Source organism: Populus euphratica, unplaced genomic scaffold (genome assembly GCF_000495115.2).
Source record: "Populus euphratica unplaced genomic scaffold, PopEup_1.0 scaffold1047.1, whole genome shotgun sequence".
Classification (NCBI taxonomy): Eukaryota; Viridiplantae; Streptophyta; class Magnoliopsida; order Malpighiales; family Salicaceae; genus Populus; species Populus euphratica.
The window spans coordinates 42,793-59,538 of record NW_011500907.1 but is presented as its reverse complement, the minus strand read 5'-3'; the positions used below and the strand labels follow the sequence as shown (position 1 = coordinate 59,538).

Here is a 16,746-nt window from a genome sequence, read left to right as displayed (position 1 = left end):
TTTATTTTGAAATTACAAATCTAAGTATTTTATTTTAAAAAAATTGAAGTAAATAAATTTTATTATTGTTGAAACAATTAGTTTCTTTTATTTTATTTTCATAAATAAACATTTATTTTTAAAAATAATTAAATTTTCATTAATTTTATTTATTTTCATAAAAAGTTATATGCAAAAAGTCCGAAGCTCAAAAAGGCAATGATATTTTCCAATTTAAGAGAAATAAGTATGGGTAGCATACAAAGAATGTTTTGATAAGCTTGTCCCAGGGGGCAACCTTATCCTTAGGGGGCGTTCAAGAAAAAAAAATTATGGGACAAGATTGAAACCACCTCTTTTCCTGTTTCAAGTGCACACCAAATAGCTTCATTGGACAATTTGTGCTGTTATAATGTCCCGTGTACCGAACATATCCTTATGGATTTAAGACTTATTATTTTATTTAGTTTGAAGCCTCTAAATAAACATCTACATATTCAGTTATAAGTTCATTGAATTATTGAATAAATATAAAACCTTCTTCAAGATTGTGTCTCTCTTGTTTGGTGATCTTCCTGGTGGTTTCACACCAATTTATGAATAAAACTTCCAAACTATATACTTTTGAAAGCGTGATGCAATCTCTCTTAGGTGTAATAACTCCTAAAGAACTAAGAACGAAGCTTAGTTTTTCCTCCTTAGTGTGACTCCTAGAAAACCTTTCCATCTTCCTACAGTTTTGCAGCAAACAAACCCCAATATCCTCACCATCAAAACAGCCTCCATTGGAACTCCTAAACATCCACATGTTCATAACCAATCAAACCTATAACCATTAGCCACCGAAAGATCAATTCAAACCCTAAAGTCCCTTTTAGGGTTACTGTTTACTGTCTCAATAAAACAGTACCAGAACAAAAACCCTAAGTTGCCGTGCACTAGTTATGCTAGATGATAAAATCAGCCCTTGGAAGCAAAAGATACCTGAACAACAAGAGAGATGCATTAAAAGGAAAATCTCAAAATATACCTCAGAATCCAGTCCTAAGGAATTCCTTCGGATAACATCCTTCAAATGAGCCCTCTCCAAAGCCTCCCAAAGATCAGCATCATTGTGTTCACTGAAAGGATCAAGATTAAACCTGACAGTTCCTAAACAAAAGAAAAGTGGGGCAGTCAACTTAAACCTGACAGTTCCTAAACAAAAGAAAAATGGGGCAGTCAAGTATAATTCATCATAATCATGGTTCAAACTTCAAAATAAGATTTTAGACTGTACCTGAAAAAAGAACAGGTGACTGTGGTATGATACCAAGTACTTTGCGTAGATCCATCAATCCAAACTTTGAAATATCACAATCATCAATCAAAATCCTTCCTCTTTCCAGCTCTACAATTCGAAATAAAGCATTGAGCATGCTGGACTTTCCAGCACCAGTCCTTCCAACAATCCCAACCTTGTCACTAGGAAAAATAGTGAAGGACAACCCATGCAAGACTGGTGGAAGTTCAGGCCTGTAACGTAAGACAACATCTTCAAACTTGATCGCTCCTGAAGAAGGCCATCCAGGAGGGGGACGATTGCTCTCAATAACAAGTGGAGCCTCTGATGGCAACTCTATATATGTGCCAACCCGTTCCACAGAATTTAAGCTATTCTCTGCCAAACTAGCAAGTCTCAGTACAGCAGTCAATAAACTAGTGATGTTTAAAGCATAACTGAGAAGTAGACCCATTGTAGATGCAAAAGCCTGCTGGTTATCTGCCCTCCCATTCTGCATAACTGCGAAGGTCGCTGTAAACCAAATCATAATGCCCCCTAATGTTTCCAACCGGATTGCCAGCCAGCGGTTTGCACTCATGTTTACCAGGGTATATCTGACATTGTTGTCCATTGATTTTCCATTTATGCTGGCCATCCGATCATAAGCTTTGTATGCACGAATAGTTGACAGACCATTCAGAGCTTCTCCAAATTGTGCATAAACAGGTGATCTAGTTATGGAATCCAGTCGCTTAACTTCACGGGCTGTGCTCTGTAGAACAAAATGGTTCTTAGATAGAACAATGCATTTAGAAATAAAAATGCATCTAAGGATAGAAATTATTTATCTTCCGAAAAGTCACTGAAGCATCATAATATGTTTTTTATCCTAGAAATACTGCAGCAAGAATTCATGATAGCAATAATAACAGAACAAAAATGATAAAAGCTATGAGCAAAGCATTGCATCAATCTCCTACTAGATACATAACTACTCGTCAATCTACATGATATTCTGATATTCGATTTCAACAAACATGGCATGATACAAACTTTATGCTGTAAACTTCCAAGCACCTTAACAGTGTCCATGACAATAAATGATGACATCTCGAAATCAAAATGCTGATGAACGTTATGATATGACAGATAAAATAAAAAATTATTGCAATTGCTAGAATTCAGATGAATGAAGAACATGATGATAAAAAAAAAAAAAAAAAAAAAAAAAAAAAAAAAAAAAAACCTGGCTAAATTGAGTTTTTCCATAATAGCAGCAACAAAAGTAGTCTGATTCACATTGAACAGACAAGGTAAGAAAGAAAACATAAACTAACCTGAATGAGGGAACTGAGAATAAACATAGGGGCAACTATTACAGAACAAACTAACAAAATCTTGTCCTTAATTCCACAACCAATCCATATTGATGTGAAAGTATGATGGAGTGGCTGTCATATTTAGAGAAGAATTTTCATGGAACCCAAGGCTAGTTTAATTTCATCAATCAAGAGTTGTTTATGGTCAAGGAACACATGTCCATGGTTGATTTCTTGTTAGGGATTAAAGTTTGAATCAAGTATAATTTATGCATAACAGAGGGCTTTCATACTTTTCAGACTTTGTGGAGGATCTAGTCTTATTTTGGAGCTTAGCATCTGGCTTTAAGAAATTACTCCTAATTGTAGGGGCAGAATTGTTAATTCTGCATCTTTCTGCAAATTTCAAGATTTGGCAGAAGGTCTAGTCTCTCACAAGCTTTTTCATTATGGTTTCCTTTCAGTTTTGGTTTTCTACAAACCTGATAACTTATTCCCTTGTTCTAATCTCAATTTTCTTCAAGTTATAGTTGTTTAGTGCTGTTTTCTTTTCCCACCCTCTGTCACCTAATCATATTTTGGAGCATGGTTTCTTAGTCTTTACTCTTTAATTAATAATTTTTTATTTACTTTCCTAGTTAATTCAAGAATAGTTAAGAAGTATTATTTATAAATCTCAGTCCTAGTCTATTTAGGAGTTCTAATTTTAAATAAGAATGTAAATGTCATATCAGGAGTTACATTATTTCATATGCTTGGTTCCCAAGACTTTCCCTTGTTTCTCTATTTCATCCTTGCTCTAATATTTGCTGCCACGGTTCTCAGATTATTATCAACAGGCTTAATCTAACCCAAATCCTTAGATTCCTTGGACTTCAATCCCAAAACCTAATTCCCATCAACAGAACTACAATTCTACAATTTTCAAAACTATCCTTCATTATAATTCTGTCAAGTCTGGAATACATACAGTACATAAGTGTGCATTCTGTCTGTGTGTGGGGGCACACAAGCACACTTTTTGTTAAATGTCAATGGTGTTCAACAAAGATGGTCACCTATCATTTCTCTAGAGTTCAACATATATTTGCATTTATTAAAGATGGAAATGATCTGATCATACGTGCTTTGAGTTACTAATTTGCTGATGGAACTAGTGCCTGCTCTAATACTAGCATAAGGTAAAAATATTTAACAAAATTATTAGCATGAGGTAAATACTAAATGAAAGAAAATACTAAACAGGAAAAGATAAAATGTCAGAAGAGAGGAGGAACATTTTAGAAACAAAAATTAAAAAGAGGAATAAAAGAGGAATGTGAGAATAAAAGGTTTCGGGTACCTGGTAATATAGGTAGGCTCCATAAAACAAAACCAAAAGTGGCATTATGGCCCATAAAGACATGGTGCTCACAATTCCAATGAGAACAAATGTAGAAAGAAGCTGTGATATTTGGCCCATGAACATATTTACAAATATGGCAACATTTCGATCAATATCACCTAGATCTTTGGCAAACCTATTGATAATACGTCCAAGTGGATTGGTGTGGAAGAAGACCATTGGAGCTCTTAGTATGGAATTAAGCATCGCATCATGCAGTCTCTTGGCGGCATAGAGACTGCATGTAATCAACCAATATGAATTTAATAATGTCACCGACACCTGGATATAATAGAAAAAAAGATTTAAAATTAAGTTGGTACGTGATAGAAGATACAAGATTTTGAAACTATTCCTTTAAAACAAAAGGATGGTGATGATGTCTCTACATTTTTGGAAAACAGGAAACAAAGCAACATAGAATAATGATTTATCGGAAAAAAAGCATAAAGGGAATATCCATGCTTGAAATGTAACTTAATTTCATCCAACTGATTGATACCTGACCAATTGATAGAAGTGAATAGATTAGATTATAGTAGAGAGGCCCATGTCTCTTTGAAGTGCCTTGATCTGTCCAATTGCTCAACCATGTACTACTTGAAACACGTAAAACTTCTGTCATTAAATAGCACATGAAGAGTATCATCACCACCCATGCACCTCCTAATGCATTCTTGTACCTGGTATGAAGTAATCAAAATACTCGTCAGAATATTATGGAAGAAACAAAGATAAGAACCTATAATTGACAATTAACAAATGATTCAGCACGCATCATGCAGGAATCAATAAAAAGCCATTCTTGGAAAAGTAAATACTTGAATCTCCCCCTTGTGCAATTTAGGCATGGTACCTGCCATGGTGTTTAGCAAAGATAAAACTCGGGTTCTCAAGCTGTAAAATTACAAACCTCACTGTAGAGAAATCTAGAGAAAATTCTCTAGTATTTTATTGAATTTGAATAACAGTCTTTATCTATATAAAATAAACTAAACATCTCTATATATATTAGTACTAAAATCATTTATTGGAAAGGATTCCTAATTAAAACTTACATAATTAGTAGGAATCCATATAGCATTAGAATTCCTAAATAGTAAAATACTTATTAAATTAAAAATTCCAAGTTAAGTAGCAATCAAATAATTAGATCCAAAATTAATCAGGAAAATAGTAACTTCATGTTTCATATGAGATGCTTTTGGGTTTTCTTTGCAGACTTCTTTTTAGGCTTGGCCTCCTCAATGTAGTTCGTAAACTTCTTGGATATTTGTCCTATGTCAATCATCCCCACTTCAGAAAACAATTTCCTCTAGTTATCTGTCAGAAATTGAACTCTTCCATTCTAAAGGAACAAATACTTTGAATATAATATTGTAGCTAACATATTTATAAAGTAGCATGTCTTTGATCCGTGAACTTCAGAATTTAATTTATGATGTGTGTGTAATAAGGAAAAATCCATATTTGATGTTATATTTTTGGTCCTATGAAATCCACTTATAGTTCATTCCCACATTTTTCTTCTTCAAACATGAGTTCAACATCATGTATGTCCTCCCATATTTCAACTATTGTATTTAAAGGAACACCAAAACAATTTTTCATAATATCTCTAGAAGACTTGTCAGAAATTATCAGTCCTCCATGTCCTAGTTTAAAAGATCTCCATCATCATATAAATCTTCTTCATCAAGTTCACATAGGACAACCTCATCATCGAAAGATTCTTGCTCATACTAACATTCAACTCTTAGGTTGTGGTTGTATGTTTTGATATGAAAAGGTCTCATGGTCTCCAACTTCATCTTCACCAACACCCTTCACATAAACAAATAGTTGTCTAAGTGGAATTTCAAGAATAGATCCAAGGTAAGGTTGACCCTGAGATAAGTCTCCAAGCAAGTTCATTTACTCTTTGTGCCTCCCATTAGTCAATATTAATCTTCTTTATCATATGACCTTCCCGCAAGGTTGGCTGAGAGAGTCATCCCAGGCATGTGCCTCTCTTTTTCCCCTATTCATGGGCGACAGAGGAAGGCGGCCTTTAATTCACGAAGTCTACTAGGCAAAGGAGACATGTGAGATAAAGATAAGTTATAAGTTTATTAGCTGTAGTTATTTTATTCTAGTTAGCTGTTAGTTTCCTAGTCCAAGTAGTATTTGGTTTTAGTTACTTATTGGATTGTAATTCCTTAGTTGGAGGGTATTTAAAGGGAGAACAGACGATAAAGATCATTATTTTATGGAAATTATTTTTGTTAAATATAAACTGGAGCGAATCCTGTGTTGCTAGTTACTAATTGTTCTTATTAGATTCAACGTGAGGTTGAACCAAGAAGCTTTACATCACCTAGCGCCTCATGCCTAGATGTAAGGTCATCGGCATTGAGGCTGCCAAATCCAATTTGCATTCACCCCTCTCAAACTATTATCACTACTAAATGGCAATCTAGCTAATCTCAAGGAGCCTGTATCCTCTGATCACCATCATGGAGATGGTTGCCACCATCTGGAGCCTGTATCCTCTGATCACCATCATGGGGATGGTTGCCACCATCGGTTCCACGATTCTCTACACAATTCGCCATCAATCCAGATGTTGACCCACTCTTATACCACCTAATGCAGTATATAGCAAAAATAAAACTAAGATTCTCAAGCCCCAAGGTTATAGACCTAACTATAGAGAAATTAAGAGCAAATTCTCTGGTATTTTATTGAATTTGAATAATAGTCTTCATCTCCATAAAATAAACTATACATCTCTATTTCTATTTCTATTAGTACTAAAATCATTATAGGAAACGATTCCTAATTAAAACTTGCATAATTAATAGAATTCATCTAGCATTAGGATTCCTAAATAGTAAAATGCTAATTAAATTAAAAGTCTCGAGTTAAGTAGGAAACAAATAATTATGATCTAAAATTAACTAAGAAAATAATTAAAACAAGAAAAAAGTAACTTCATGCTTCATATGAGATGCTTCCAAGTTTCTTTGCGGACTTCTTTTCAAACTTGGCCCTGTCAATCTGGTCTGTAAACTCCTAGGATAATCGTTCCATGTTAGCATCTGAATTCACTCTTCATTTTGTCCATTTTATCTGAGCATTTAGAACCTAGAACCTTTCTGTTTTGTAAGGCTGATTTTCATTTTAGTTGCACTTCCTTTACAGTATCTCTCCCTGAGCTCCACTGATCAGCATATCAATATGCTGATATAACATCATAAAGATTCCACCAAAGGAAATATTGAGAGCAGTTCTGTAATCAAAACACTGTAACTAATTCTCACCTCAAAGATTCACTCTTCATTTTGTCCATTTTATCTGAACATTTAGAACCTAGAACCTTTCTGTTTTGTAAGGCTGATTTTCATTTTAGTTGCACTTCCTTTACAGTATCTCTTCCTGAGCTCCACTGATCAGCATATCAACATGCTGATAGAACATCATAAAGATTCCACCAAAGGAAATATTGAGAGCAGTTCTGTAATCAAAACACTGTAACTAATTCTCACCTCAAAGATTCACTCTTCATTTTGTCCATTTTATCTGAAAGAACCTAGAACCTTTCTGTTTTGTAAGGCTGATTTTCATTTTAGTTGCACTTCCTTTACAGTATCTCTTCCTGAGCTCCACTGATCAGCATATCAATATGCTGATATAACATCATAAAGATTCCACCAAAGGAAATATTGAGAGCAGTTCTGTAATCAAAACACTGTAACTAATTCTCACCTCAAAGATGCCTTGCCATTGCACGTTCATTCATAATGTCGAACTACCATTTAATATTTCATTTCAACATCTAAAACATGTTGAGTAAACAAATTTACTACCTTACACTATGATTTCGCAATCCTCCTCAACACATCAGAAGATCAGAACGAGAGGCAGCAGCATGCCAATAGGAATAACCAAGAAACAAACAAGCAGCGCAGATCTTTTTTCTATTTTTTCCTCAAGCAAGAGAAATTTTATTTAACAATGAAATCATATTTACAGCTGTCATTTGGTAAAATAAACTAAATAAAGAACATGTCAGTAAAGTGCCCATCACCACTAGTGGCAAAGGTAATTTTTTTTGTTACAGGTAGTTAGATTTTCTAGTGAATGAGAATAAATGAGTATGGCACTCTATACATATTATCCATGGGCTATTTATAAATATCTATGTGCATATATACATACATATTTATAGATGATCACATAATAATTTTTTTGGAAAAACATAGCATCAAAAGAGTCAAGCAAAGAATGAAAATTAGGTGAATGCAATGATGTATGTTAATTATTATCCATATTGTTGTGTGATTTGCAAATAAGAAACAAAACAACTATCAATAACATATTAAACTTGTATTAAAAGTACAAAATAAATATATTTGATAGCATTTAATGAACTTTCTTTTAAACTTAAAATAATGAGGGGCACCCAATGCAGCTTTGTTTGGAACTATATGAAAATTGTGGAAATTTTCAAGGATTAAATGAGGGAAGTGCAAACATTTAAGGGGAGCTAATCCCCTTCTCTAAGATGCAGCTTGGCCCCTTCACCACCCAAAATTCCAATTTCTAGCATATGTAATATATTGATACAAGAATTTTGTTTCTTCACCTTCTTTCTGAATTTTTTTTCTTCACCTTCTTTCTTTTAGAGAAGCAATGATTAGCACACAAAAAAAGAAAAAAGAAAAAACAACTCCAGCAAGATCAGACACTAGAAAGGTCATGAAGCCCTTTTTAGAGACAGAAGATAGGGAATATGAATAAGATTGAAATATAATTTTCTTCAACTAGCTATCCAAATTGAGATACTTAAGGGCATGAAAGAGGTATGAGATAGAGAATCTCTAAGTAGCATGACTTATTGTTCTGGTAGTTATGATGGGAGGATTCATCAAAAGGACATTGCACACCTTCCAATATATATCATTCAAATAAAAATGAAAATTGCAGTTTCACAAAACACAATATTGAAGCACTGGATTTTAGTCTGTATTTTATTACCTTATCAGCACTTTCAAATTGACAACACCTGTTTCCCGTTCTTCTTGCTTGATAAGAACAGATTTGCCTTCTTTTGATTTCTTTGTACCACTTACATTCTTTGGCAAGTTATTCATTACCCCATTAGTAACCTGCTTTGAAGAGGTTTTATGATCAACAATTTCATTATTTTCCTGTTCTTCGTATTCTTCCATTTTCCCTGCATTTTCCATCAGCTTCTGGAACAGCATTCCATTATTAGAGAGGTCCTCAAAGGTGCCCTCCTCTTTCACCATACCCTCATGAACCAGGATGATTCTATCAACTTGAGAAAGAAAATGAAGTTGGTTTGTGACCAGAATTCTCGTTTTCCTGCTTAATTCTCCCTTGATGCATTTATCAAAAACCTGGAGATAATGGGTAGTGCACATAGATCACCTTTGCTAGAATAAAATAAGGAAATTGCTATGCATACTAAAAAATAGCACTGAAATTCCAACAGACAGAGTGGCAAGTGTAGGTGGTGAATTGTAGGTCCCATAAATAATAAATAATTGATTAAGCATTACATCAGATTTTATTAAAAATTTTGTATGATACCAATGCTCTAGAAATAAAAATAAACTTATTTGATCAAATTTTACAAACATATGTAGCAAGTGTTTCTAAGACAAAAGGACATCCCAAAAAGATGAAAGCAGATTATTTTTTTTTTCCTCCAAGGTGAAAACTAGCAATTTCCCAGGTTGAACCCTGGATACCTCTGCAGTGCAAAGAGAGTCTACCAGCCCACACTCCAGCAGGTTATAAATGAGAATCAAATATAATAAACACACATCTAAGTGAAAGGAAGTTTTGTAAGAACTTCAAGACATTAGGAAAGCATAAATTATCCATTGGTGTGAACCTGAGACCAATCAAAACCCCACCCCAAATACAGTGTTCACTTCCCCACAACATTAGACACTAGAATCCTACTTCAGCAGGATCGTTCCTTGGCACTAGAGTTGTCTTTTCTATTCCCTATGTATCTAATAAATTTTGCAAAGACTTGTCCATCCACATGGATATGCACGTGGAAATCATAACCCCACCCCAATACAGCATTCTCTTCCCAACAATATTAGAAATTAGAATCCCACTTCAGCAGGATCCTTCCTTGCAATATATATTTTTCTTCGGTCCCAATCTCTACTATGTTTGCAAGGAATATTCACATGGACATGCATGTGCATAAAATTATATTATTCCTAAAATTTAGCAGAAGTCAAGCCTATCCTACCAATTGACCCTGCATGGATATCAGAGACCCATATTTAATTCTCGTCAATATTAGTGAAAAGTATTAACCCATGTATGCAGTGCCTCAGGACCATAAGTCACATCATATTTGCCATTGGGAGCAACCATGAAAAGAGAGCAGCGTCATTTCTAAATAATAGAGCTTACCTGTCGGCCTACATGGGCATCCAGAGCACTTAAGGGATCATCAAAAATATAAACATCTGAATTGGAATATACGGCCCGAGCCATGGAAACTCTTTGCTTTTGCCCACCACTGATATTCACTCCTCTTTCACCAATCTCGGTGAGATCACCACCCTAGTAATCAAACATGTGAGAAAAATAAACAATGCATAATGAGTAGACCTCTTGAAGTCCATAAGATAGCTCCATTTTACAAGTTTAACAAATAGCTTACAGGCAGTAAATCAAGGTCATGTTGCAATGCAGTCACATCAATTGCCTTCTCATATCTTGCTGAATCGAAGGGAGATCCAAAGAGAATGTTATCCCGTACCTGAAATGATAGATTATAAGTTCACAGAATTGAAGGAAAACACAATCAACTAATTAATGAGTGCACTTAAAGTAATTCAAATGATGTAGCCTAACTGAATAAAATATAATACTCCTTGAATGCATTAATATAATCAACACAGCTTCATTACAAGATTTTAGTTATTACCTATAACTGCTATCATGACCAATTTACATATTCACAGAGGACAAGCATACCATAATATACATGCACACAACATAAGCAAGCACAACTTACTGTTGCATTAAAAATCCAGGAAACTTGTGGAACATAAGCTACTGTTCCTCTAATAACAACACTGGCATCTGATGTTGCAGGAAGCTCCCCCAGCATTGCTGAAACAAGTGAGGTCTTACCCTCTCCAGTGCTGCCAACAACTGCAACTAGGCTACCAATTGGTACATCCAAATTGATATTTGACAATGTAGGTATCTCTGCCTGGAAATAAAACCAAAATCTTAATGGTTACAAGTGCCAATAACTAGCGAACATGAACTATATCAAAGCCAGAACCATGTCAGCATAAAGAAGTGAGCTGGAAATAAATGTATTAGCATTGTACTCTCAATAACAATAGGATGAATTACAAAAATGAAACTATACATACAATTAGATACTGCATGTATGCATAGCTAATGTTGATAACTAGTCATGTGTAATCATTGTTACATCTTAGGAACAAACAGTAGGCATGCAAGTCTAAAGGGGAACTTCATTTTTCCTAAAGCATGCAAATAGGACAGATAATTAGCATTTCATCCAACAGCAAGATGCAGCAGAAAGAGTAGCACTGAATTGTGAAACACCTAATCCAAGCTCAAATATGATTACTGAATTTGTATATTTACAGAAATGCATAGTTAAACCTAACAAGCAAATGATTGATGCAATAAAATGTAATTGTATGTGCAAGCATAACTAGAGAAAACAGGAGCAAGCCTGTAATGCATAAGCACTATAGTTGATGCATTAAACCTTTGAATCCCAAGAAAAGTATCCATTCTTGATGGAAACGGCTGGTAAGCTAGGATCAAGAAGAGGGTTTGGTAGAAGGATTCTCTCTTCAGCTAAAAATAGTTCCTCCAAACGCTTTAAGGACACATTTGCATTTACCACCTGTAAGATTAAAACCATTAGAAACCAAAAGAACAAAACAAGGCAGGGGAATGTGGACCGAGCAGTTGGTTCAATTAAATGAACTCAGTATAGATCAATATCATGAATAACAATATATGAGCTATCAAATCATTTAACTAAGTGCAATATATAATTCTAAAGCAGCAATCAATGAGTAATGTAAATGAAAAGGAATTAAATATGATCAGAAACAACAAGAACAGTTGCTGAATAGAACATATTATTTACGTGCCTTGGTTTGGACTTATGACAAAATTAAAAGCTGACCACAAAAAGTTGTTGGAATATTGAAAAGCAAAAAAGATTGGGGTTATTTAAAAGACATATGATCAATTCTCTGTATGTCAGTTTTTCTAGGGTGTCATCTTCAAAGTTATCAGTCCTTTGAGTTAATGTGCTAAGGGTCAGATTTTGGCTGGCTAAAGTTTTGTAGAAAAAGACATCTGTTGTCCCACCATAGTAAATTCCTGGGAGGAGAGTTTAGAAAGTGCCTACTGCCAGGTTTTGGCATGGCATGAAGCAGTGTTCTCAAAATTCAGACTTGCATCTTCATGGTTGTAAGCCCAATACTCTTGCCATTGGATCAAGCTATGGCTTCCTGGCTAAACTGTTTTAGCATAATGTATTCTATTTCAGCCAATGCAATATTAGTTTAAATGAAAGAACTAGGTCAATTTCAGTAATTAAATCAATCTAAACAGTTAAACTTAAGGAGTTAACAGCATGATAAATAGAAGCTAAATTAATGACAGAAAAAAACAGCCATCATAGTTATCGCTCTCCACACAGAAATACCATATGCTATATCTCAGCAGTAAGCAGGACTATAAGAGATACAACAAAGGAGGAAGACAAAACCTGAGTAATCATATTAGGAAGCATGAAGAGGGGAAAGCGAAGCACAGCAAACAGAGATAGAGATGTAAATGCCCTTGCAGGTGTCAGATTTCCACCAAGCAAAGTGTACATACCAAACGAAATCACAGTCACCATAACTGGAATGCTGTTTAGTATGAAACTATTACACTGCAAAAACAGGAAATAATTGGAAACATGCATAAGCAAAAAAGTGATGGTGACCACACAGAAAAACCCACAAATAATTAGCAGCAGCAAATAATATCAATTGATCACCCATGATCTATGTATAACATTTGAAACTAGAAAACTTCTCAGGTGTAGAATAACCCAATCCATTTCCATATATAAGTAACTTTCCTCCTGGGAATCAACATTCAATCAATGAAGTTGTCTTATACTGTCAGCTTCTGATTTTGGACTTTGATTGCATTTCTTCTAGATGTGTTTTTGCTCTAGCCCTCAAGCCAATGGTGGCCTCAAGTAGGCTTCCTACCAGAACAAGGCTATGCCCTGTTTTGTTGTTTCCTTCCTTTCTCTTTTTCTATATTTTTTCTGAAAGTAGGTGATGTGGGGAAATAACTTTTATGTCTTTGATTATTTTTTACAATTTATTTCTGTGTTTGTAATTTAGTAATGCTCGAGTTTCATTATTTTAGGAAGCTATGTATGCTTTACTTTTATTAAAAATAATATTCATTAGGATAATAATTTCCTAGTTAGTTTAGGTTACTAGGTTTCTTGGTGTTTAAGATAGAATTAGACTCGGATTTGAGAGTGCTTCTTCTGTTTTGTTACCACCCTCTTCTATGGGGTTTTCAATCATTTCTTCAGCCCTCTCCGATTGGGTGCTCTTTCTACTGTTCAATTAATCCCTCTCCTACAAGGAATTCTTTGATCGTCTATTTCCATTTCTACCTGTCTTATATCACCAGATACTGGGTTTCTTTGTTCTACAAATGTTCACCAGCTCCATATCAAGAAGCAGCATCTTCTCTTGAAATCAGTTCTTCTATTCAAGCTATCATTTTGAAGCATCAATTGGGATCATACGCTACAACCCACATCCATGTGTTTGACACAAAGATAGTGGTGAAACAAATCAAAACATGTATCCGGCTGTTTATTTCAAGCTAAGAGCATGTACATGAGACATGCATGCAATGCTAAAATCAAGATATGAGTAACAAGATTACGAAACTAACAATTTAAACAACAATAGAGCAAGGTGACACTAATATTATAGAATTTTCAAACAGCAAAGTGAGAAAGAAATGAAAATTTTATCAAATATAAGAATGAAAACTTTGCTAAAAATATTCTTGGCATACCGCTCCTAGTAGTGATGCTTTTCGGAACCATGATAATTCATCATCCCTAACACCTTGAACTTTAGCCTGGAAGCTACTTTCCCATGCATAACATCTAAACCATTTCAGAAAAGTAAGATAGTCAGATAGTCAGATAGTCGGTAGATAATCTTATAAGAAAAATAGTCAGGAACAAAACCATATGAAACAAGGAACTCATAACAAAATAATCATACTTCACAGTATCCATTGCAGCCAAAATTTCATTCATGAGGCCAATTCTCTTGTCTGTACGCTGCAAGCCCTCCTTAGATAACTTCTGCATTCTGCTTATAACAAATGTCTTTACCCAACAAAAGATGGAAAAATTAGGGCTTTTGTGACTTAGAAGATGACAAAGGTACAGAGGCACAAAACAAACTGTCAGATACAGTATCATCAGATCTTAAAAAGGCCTCAAATACTCAGATAAATTATACACTCTTTTACAGCATGCATCATCAAGGATGTTTCGTTGAAAAAAGTAGAGAAGTTTTTCTTTTCATTTTTTGATTAAAAAAAGTGCTGTGCCCCTTCAACTCTGTGATTGCACATGCCAAATGAACTAATCCAATAGAATTGGAGAAGCATGTTCAATGAGTTCTGCAGTGGAAATGAGTTCTACGAGAACTTAAGTGTCAGCAGTATAAGGATTGCATAGTTAGCCAATCCATCCAGATTTAGGTTGATCAACACAAACTAGTACGTACACATATTTTTCATCAAGATATCTAGGATTAGATTCTCCTTCAACAGTTCTCCAGGGTCAAATATAATATGGTTTAGCAGAAGAGATTCTATATTCTGCATTCTGTTGACACTATTTGATTTTCGACTCTCCTAGTAAAATCACAAACCACATGAACCGTGCAATTTTCTCTTCTTTGTTCATTGCATGTTTTTGCCTAAATAGCTTCGCGACCTAGGGCTTCTCATGATGGAAGGTCAATTCTAGAAAAATGAATGCAAAAATATATTTGTTCATTCTTTTCTTCTGTTGGTATTTACAAAACAGTGAGGTGTCTGTGGGTCCCTTAGGTCCCCAAAAAATTTTCCTTCACAGCTTGGGACTGGTTGTGACAGGTCACATCAGTCCTTGGGTTAATAAGAGGCCATTCTGGCTTTTTAGGCCACAGAGACCCATAAGAATCAGAAATTGAACAAGCTATTCAAGAGTCGGACTTGAAGCAATAAATTGTTGTTCCTGTACATTCGATAAAATATTTCTTTCTAGTAATGGAAGCTAACCATTATGGATTGCGTGCATTTCAGTATAGTTAATGGTTAGATGAAAGATGTATCTTGATTGGCTGAAGATAAATACAAAATCATGTTGGGGAACAATTCATCCTCCAAATCATGAAAGTAAAGCAAAGTAAAATCATATAAGAGTAGCCCAATCACGCTGGTTATCAGCCCGTGAAACTCCCAAAAAGCACCCAAAGCATGACACCACAAAGAACAGAGAAACTATCCTACCACAAAAAATTAAAAAGATTGTGCACTCATAAAGTAAGTATAAATGAATTGACTCTGGGGCAAAGGGAAACAGAATAAAGTAACACTTCTAGACTCCACAACATGGTCTAAGAGAACAAAAGTTATGAATAATATAGATGAAGGAAGATCATCAGAAACATTCATCCAACTAAAGAGTCAACTAAAGAGTGATATAAAAAGTAAAATCTACAGAAACTACAAAGTCAAAAGATTTTTAAAGTTCCAAGATTTAAAAAAGAAAAAAAAAAGAACAGAGCGCAACAAAGATGACGATTGCAAAATTATGCTTACAAATGAAACATATTGCTAGGGAATGAAAAGATGATTAAATAAAAAGACACATGCACCATGAAAACAACACTATTAAAATAAGGAATGATGAGGGAAATAAGGCTAACCCATATACCTGTATGGGGAACAGAAGAACTAGCATTAGTGCGCCGAGAAGAGAAGCAACATTCAACTGCTGATAAAGAAGAACCATAGCAACAATAATACGGAATGGAGCTGACCACAAAGTGTGAAGTGATTGGCATATTTGCTGTTGATGGCAATAAGCAAATTAGTTGGTGCACCAATAAGGGAAGTTAACTAAATCAAGATGAAACTTTAATCCAAAAAAAGAACTTCGAAATTACATGTGGCATGCCTTGAGCCAGTTTATTCTTCAAGTTACATGTATCCACAATAAAATTATATTAAGGTAATTTTGACAGATTTTCATAAATTTCCAATGTTAAATAGGAAAACTAATCCTAATAATAGTAAGAGGCGGAAAAAAAAATATCTAATCCCAATGTGAATAGAAAAGCCTAGTAAAAAGAAATACACTATATTCCTATAGTAACGACTACATAGTAAATATATTGCTAAGTAGTACTAAATATCTATGACAATCACACAAAATTAACATTCCTACACTTTGGACTAGTTTCTGATATATTTGGTCTTCTTTCCCCAACACATCTACTATAAAATTTAATCACCATGAAGAACCAGGTCTGCACTGGGATCCATGCTTTAGGGATGGATATAGGAGCCAGAGGTGGAAAAAACCTACATTGGGTAAAGAACCTTCTTTTAAGGATCCTGAAACATTTTTCCAGCATCGTTTTTACATACTGCCTACCTCAAAC

The 16,746-nt window shown here is 34.6% G+C and overlaps 1 protein-coding gene and 1 long non-coding RNA gene across 10 annotated transcripts in view; both read right to left on the bottom strand.

Moving 5' to 3' along the window:
- The window catches only part of LOC105116788 (ABC transporter C family member 2-like), a 33,448-nt gene that overhangs the window by 3,821 nt on the left and 12,881 nt on the right, over positions 1–16,746 (bottom strand). For 5 of the 8 annotated variants that reach the window (XM_011014257.1, XM_011014256.1, XM_011014258.1 and 2 more), the window contains 13 exons: positions 16,017–16,151; positions 14,308–14,414; positions 14,093–14,186; positions 12,762–12,929; positions 11,742–11,882; positions 11,004–11,204; positions 10,647–10,745; positions 10,394–10,546; positions 8,966–9,351; positions 4,449–4,629; positions 3,905–4,228; positions 1,259–2,015; positions 1,010–1,131 (listed from right to left, as the gene is read on the bottom strand). In XM_011014257.1, the coding sequence (XP_011012559.1) occupies positions 1,010–1,131; positions 1,259–2,015; positions 3,905–4,228; positions 4,449–4,629; positions 8,966–9,351; positions 10,394–10,546; positions 10,647–10,745; positions 11,004–11,204; positions 11,742–11,882; positions 12,762–12,929; positions 14,093–14,186; positions 14,308–14,414; positions 16,017–16,151 (2,868 nt within the window). Of the gene's footprint in view, positions 1–499; positions 806–1,009; positions 1,132–1,258; positions 2,016–3,904; positions 4,229–4,448; positions 4,630–8,965; positions 9,352–10,393; positions 10,547–10,646; positions 10,746–11,003; positions 11,205–11,741; positions 11,883–12,761; positions 12,930–14,092; positions 14,187–14,307; positions 14,415–16,016; positions 16,152–16,746 lie in introns of those variants that run through there. The other 3 variants (XM_011014261.1, XM_011014263.1, XM_011014260.1) reach the window with 3 other exon arrangements.
- Positions 6,761–8,573, bottom strand: LOC105116787 (uncharacterized). Of its 2 annotated transcripts, none has more exons than XR_840592.1 (2): positions 7,518–8,573; positions 6,761–7,304 (listed from the first exon to the last, which is right to left on the bottom strand). It is a non-coding gene; the product is annotated as an uncharacterized LOC105116787 (long non-coding RNA). The 2 variants fall into 2 exon arrangements; XR_840593.1 differs by having other exon boundaries at positions 6,761–7,079.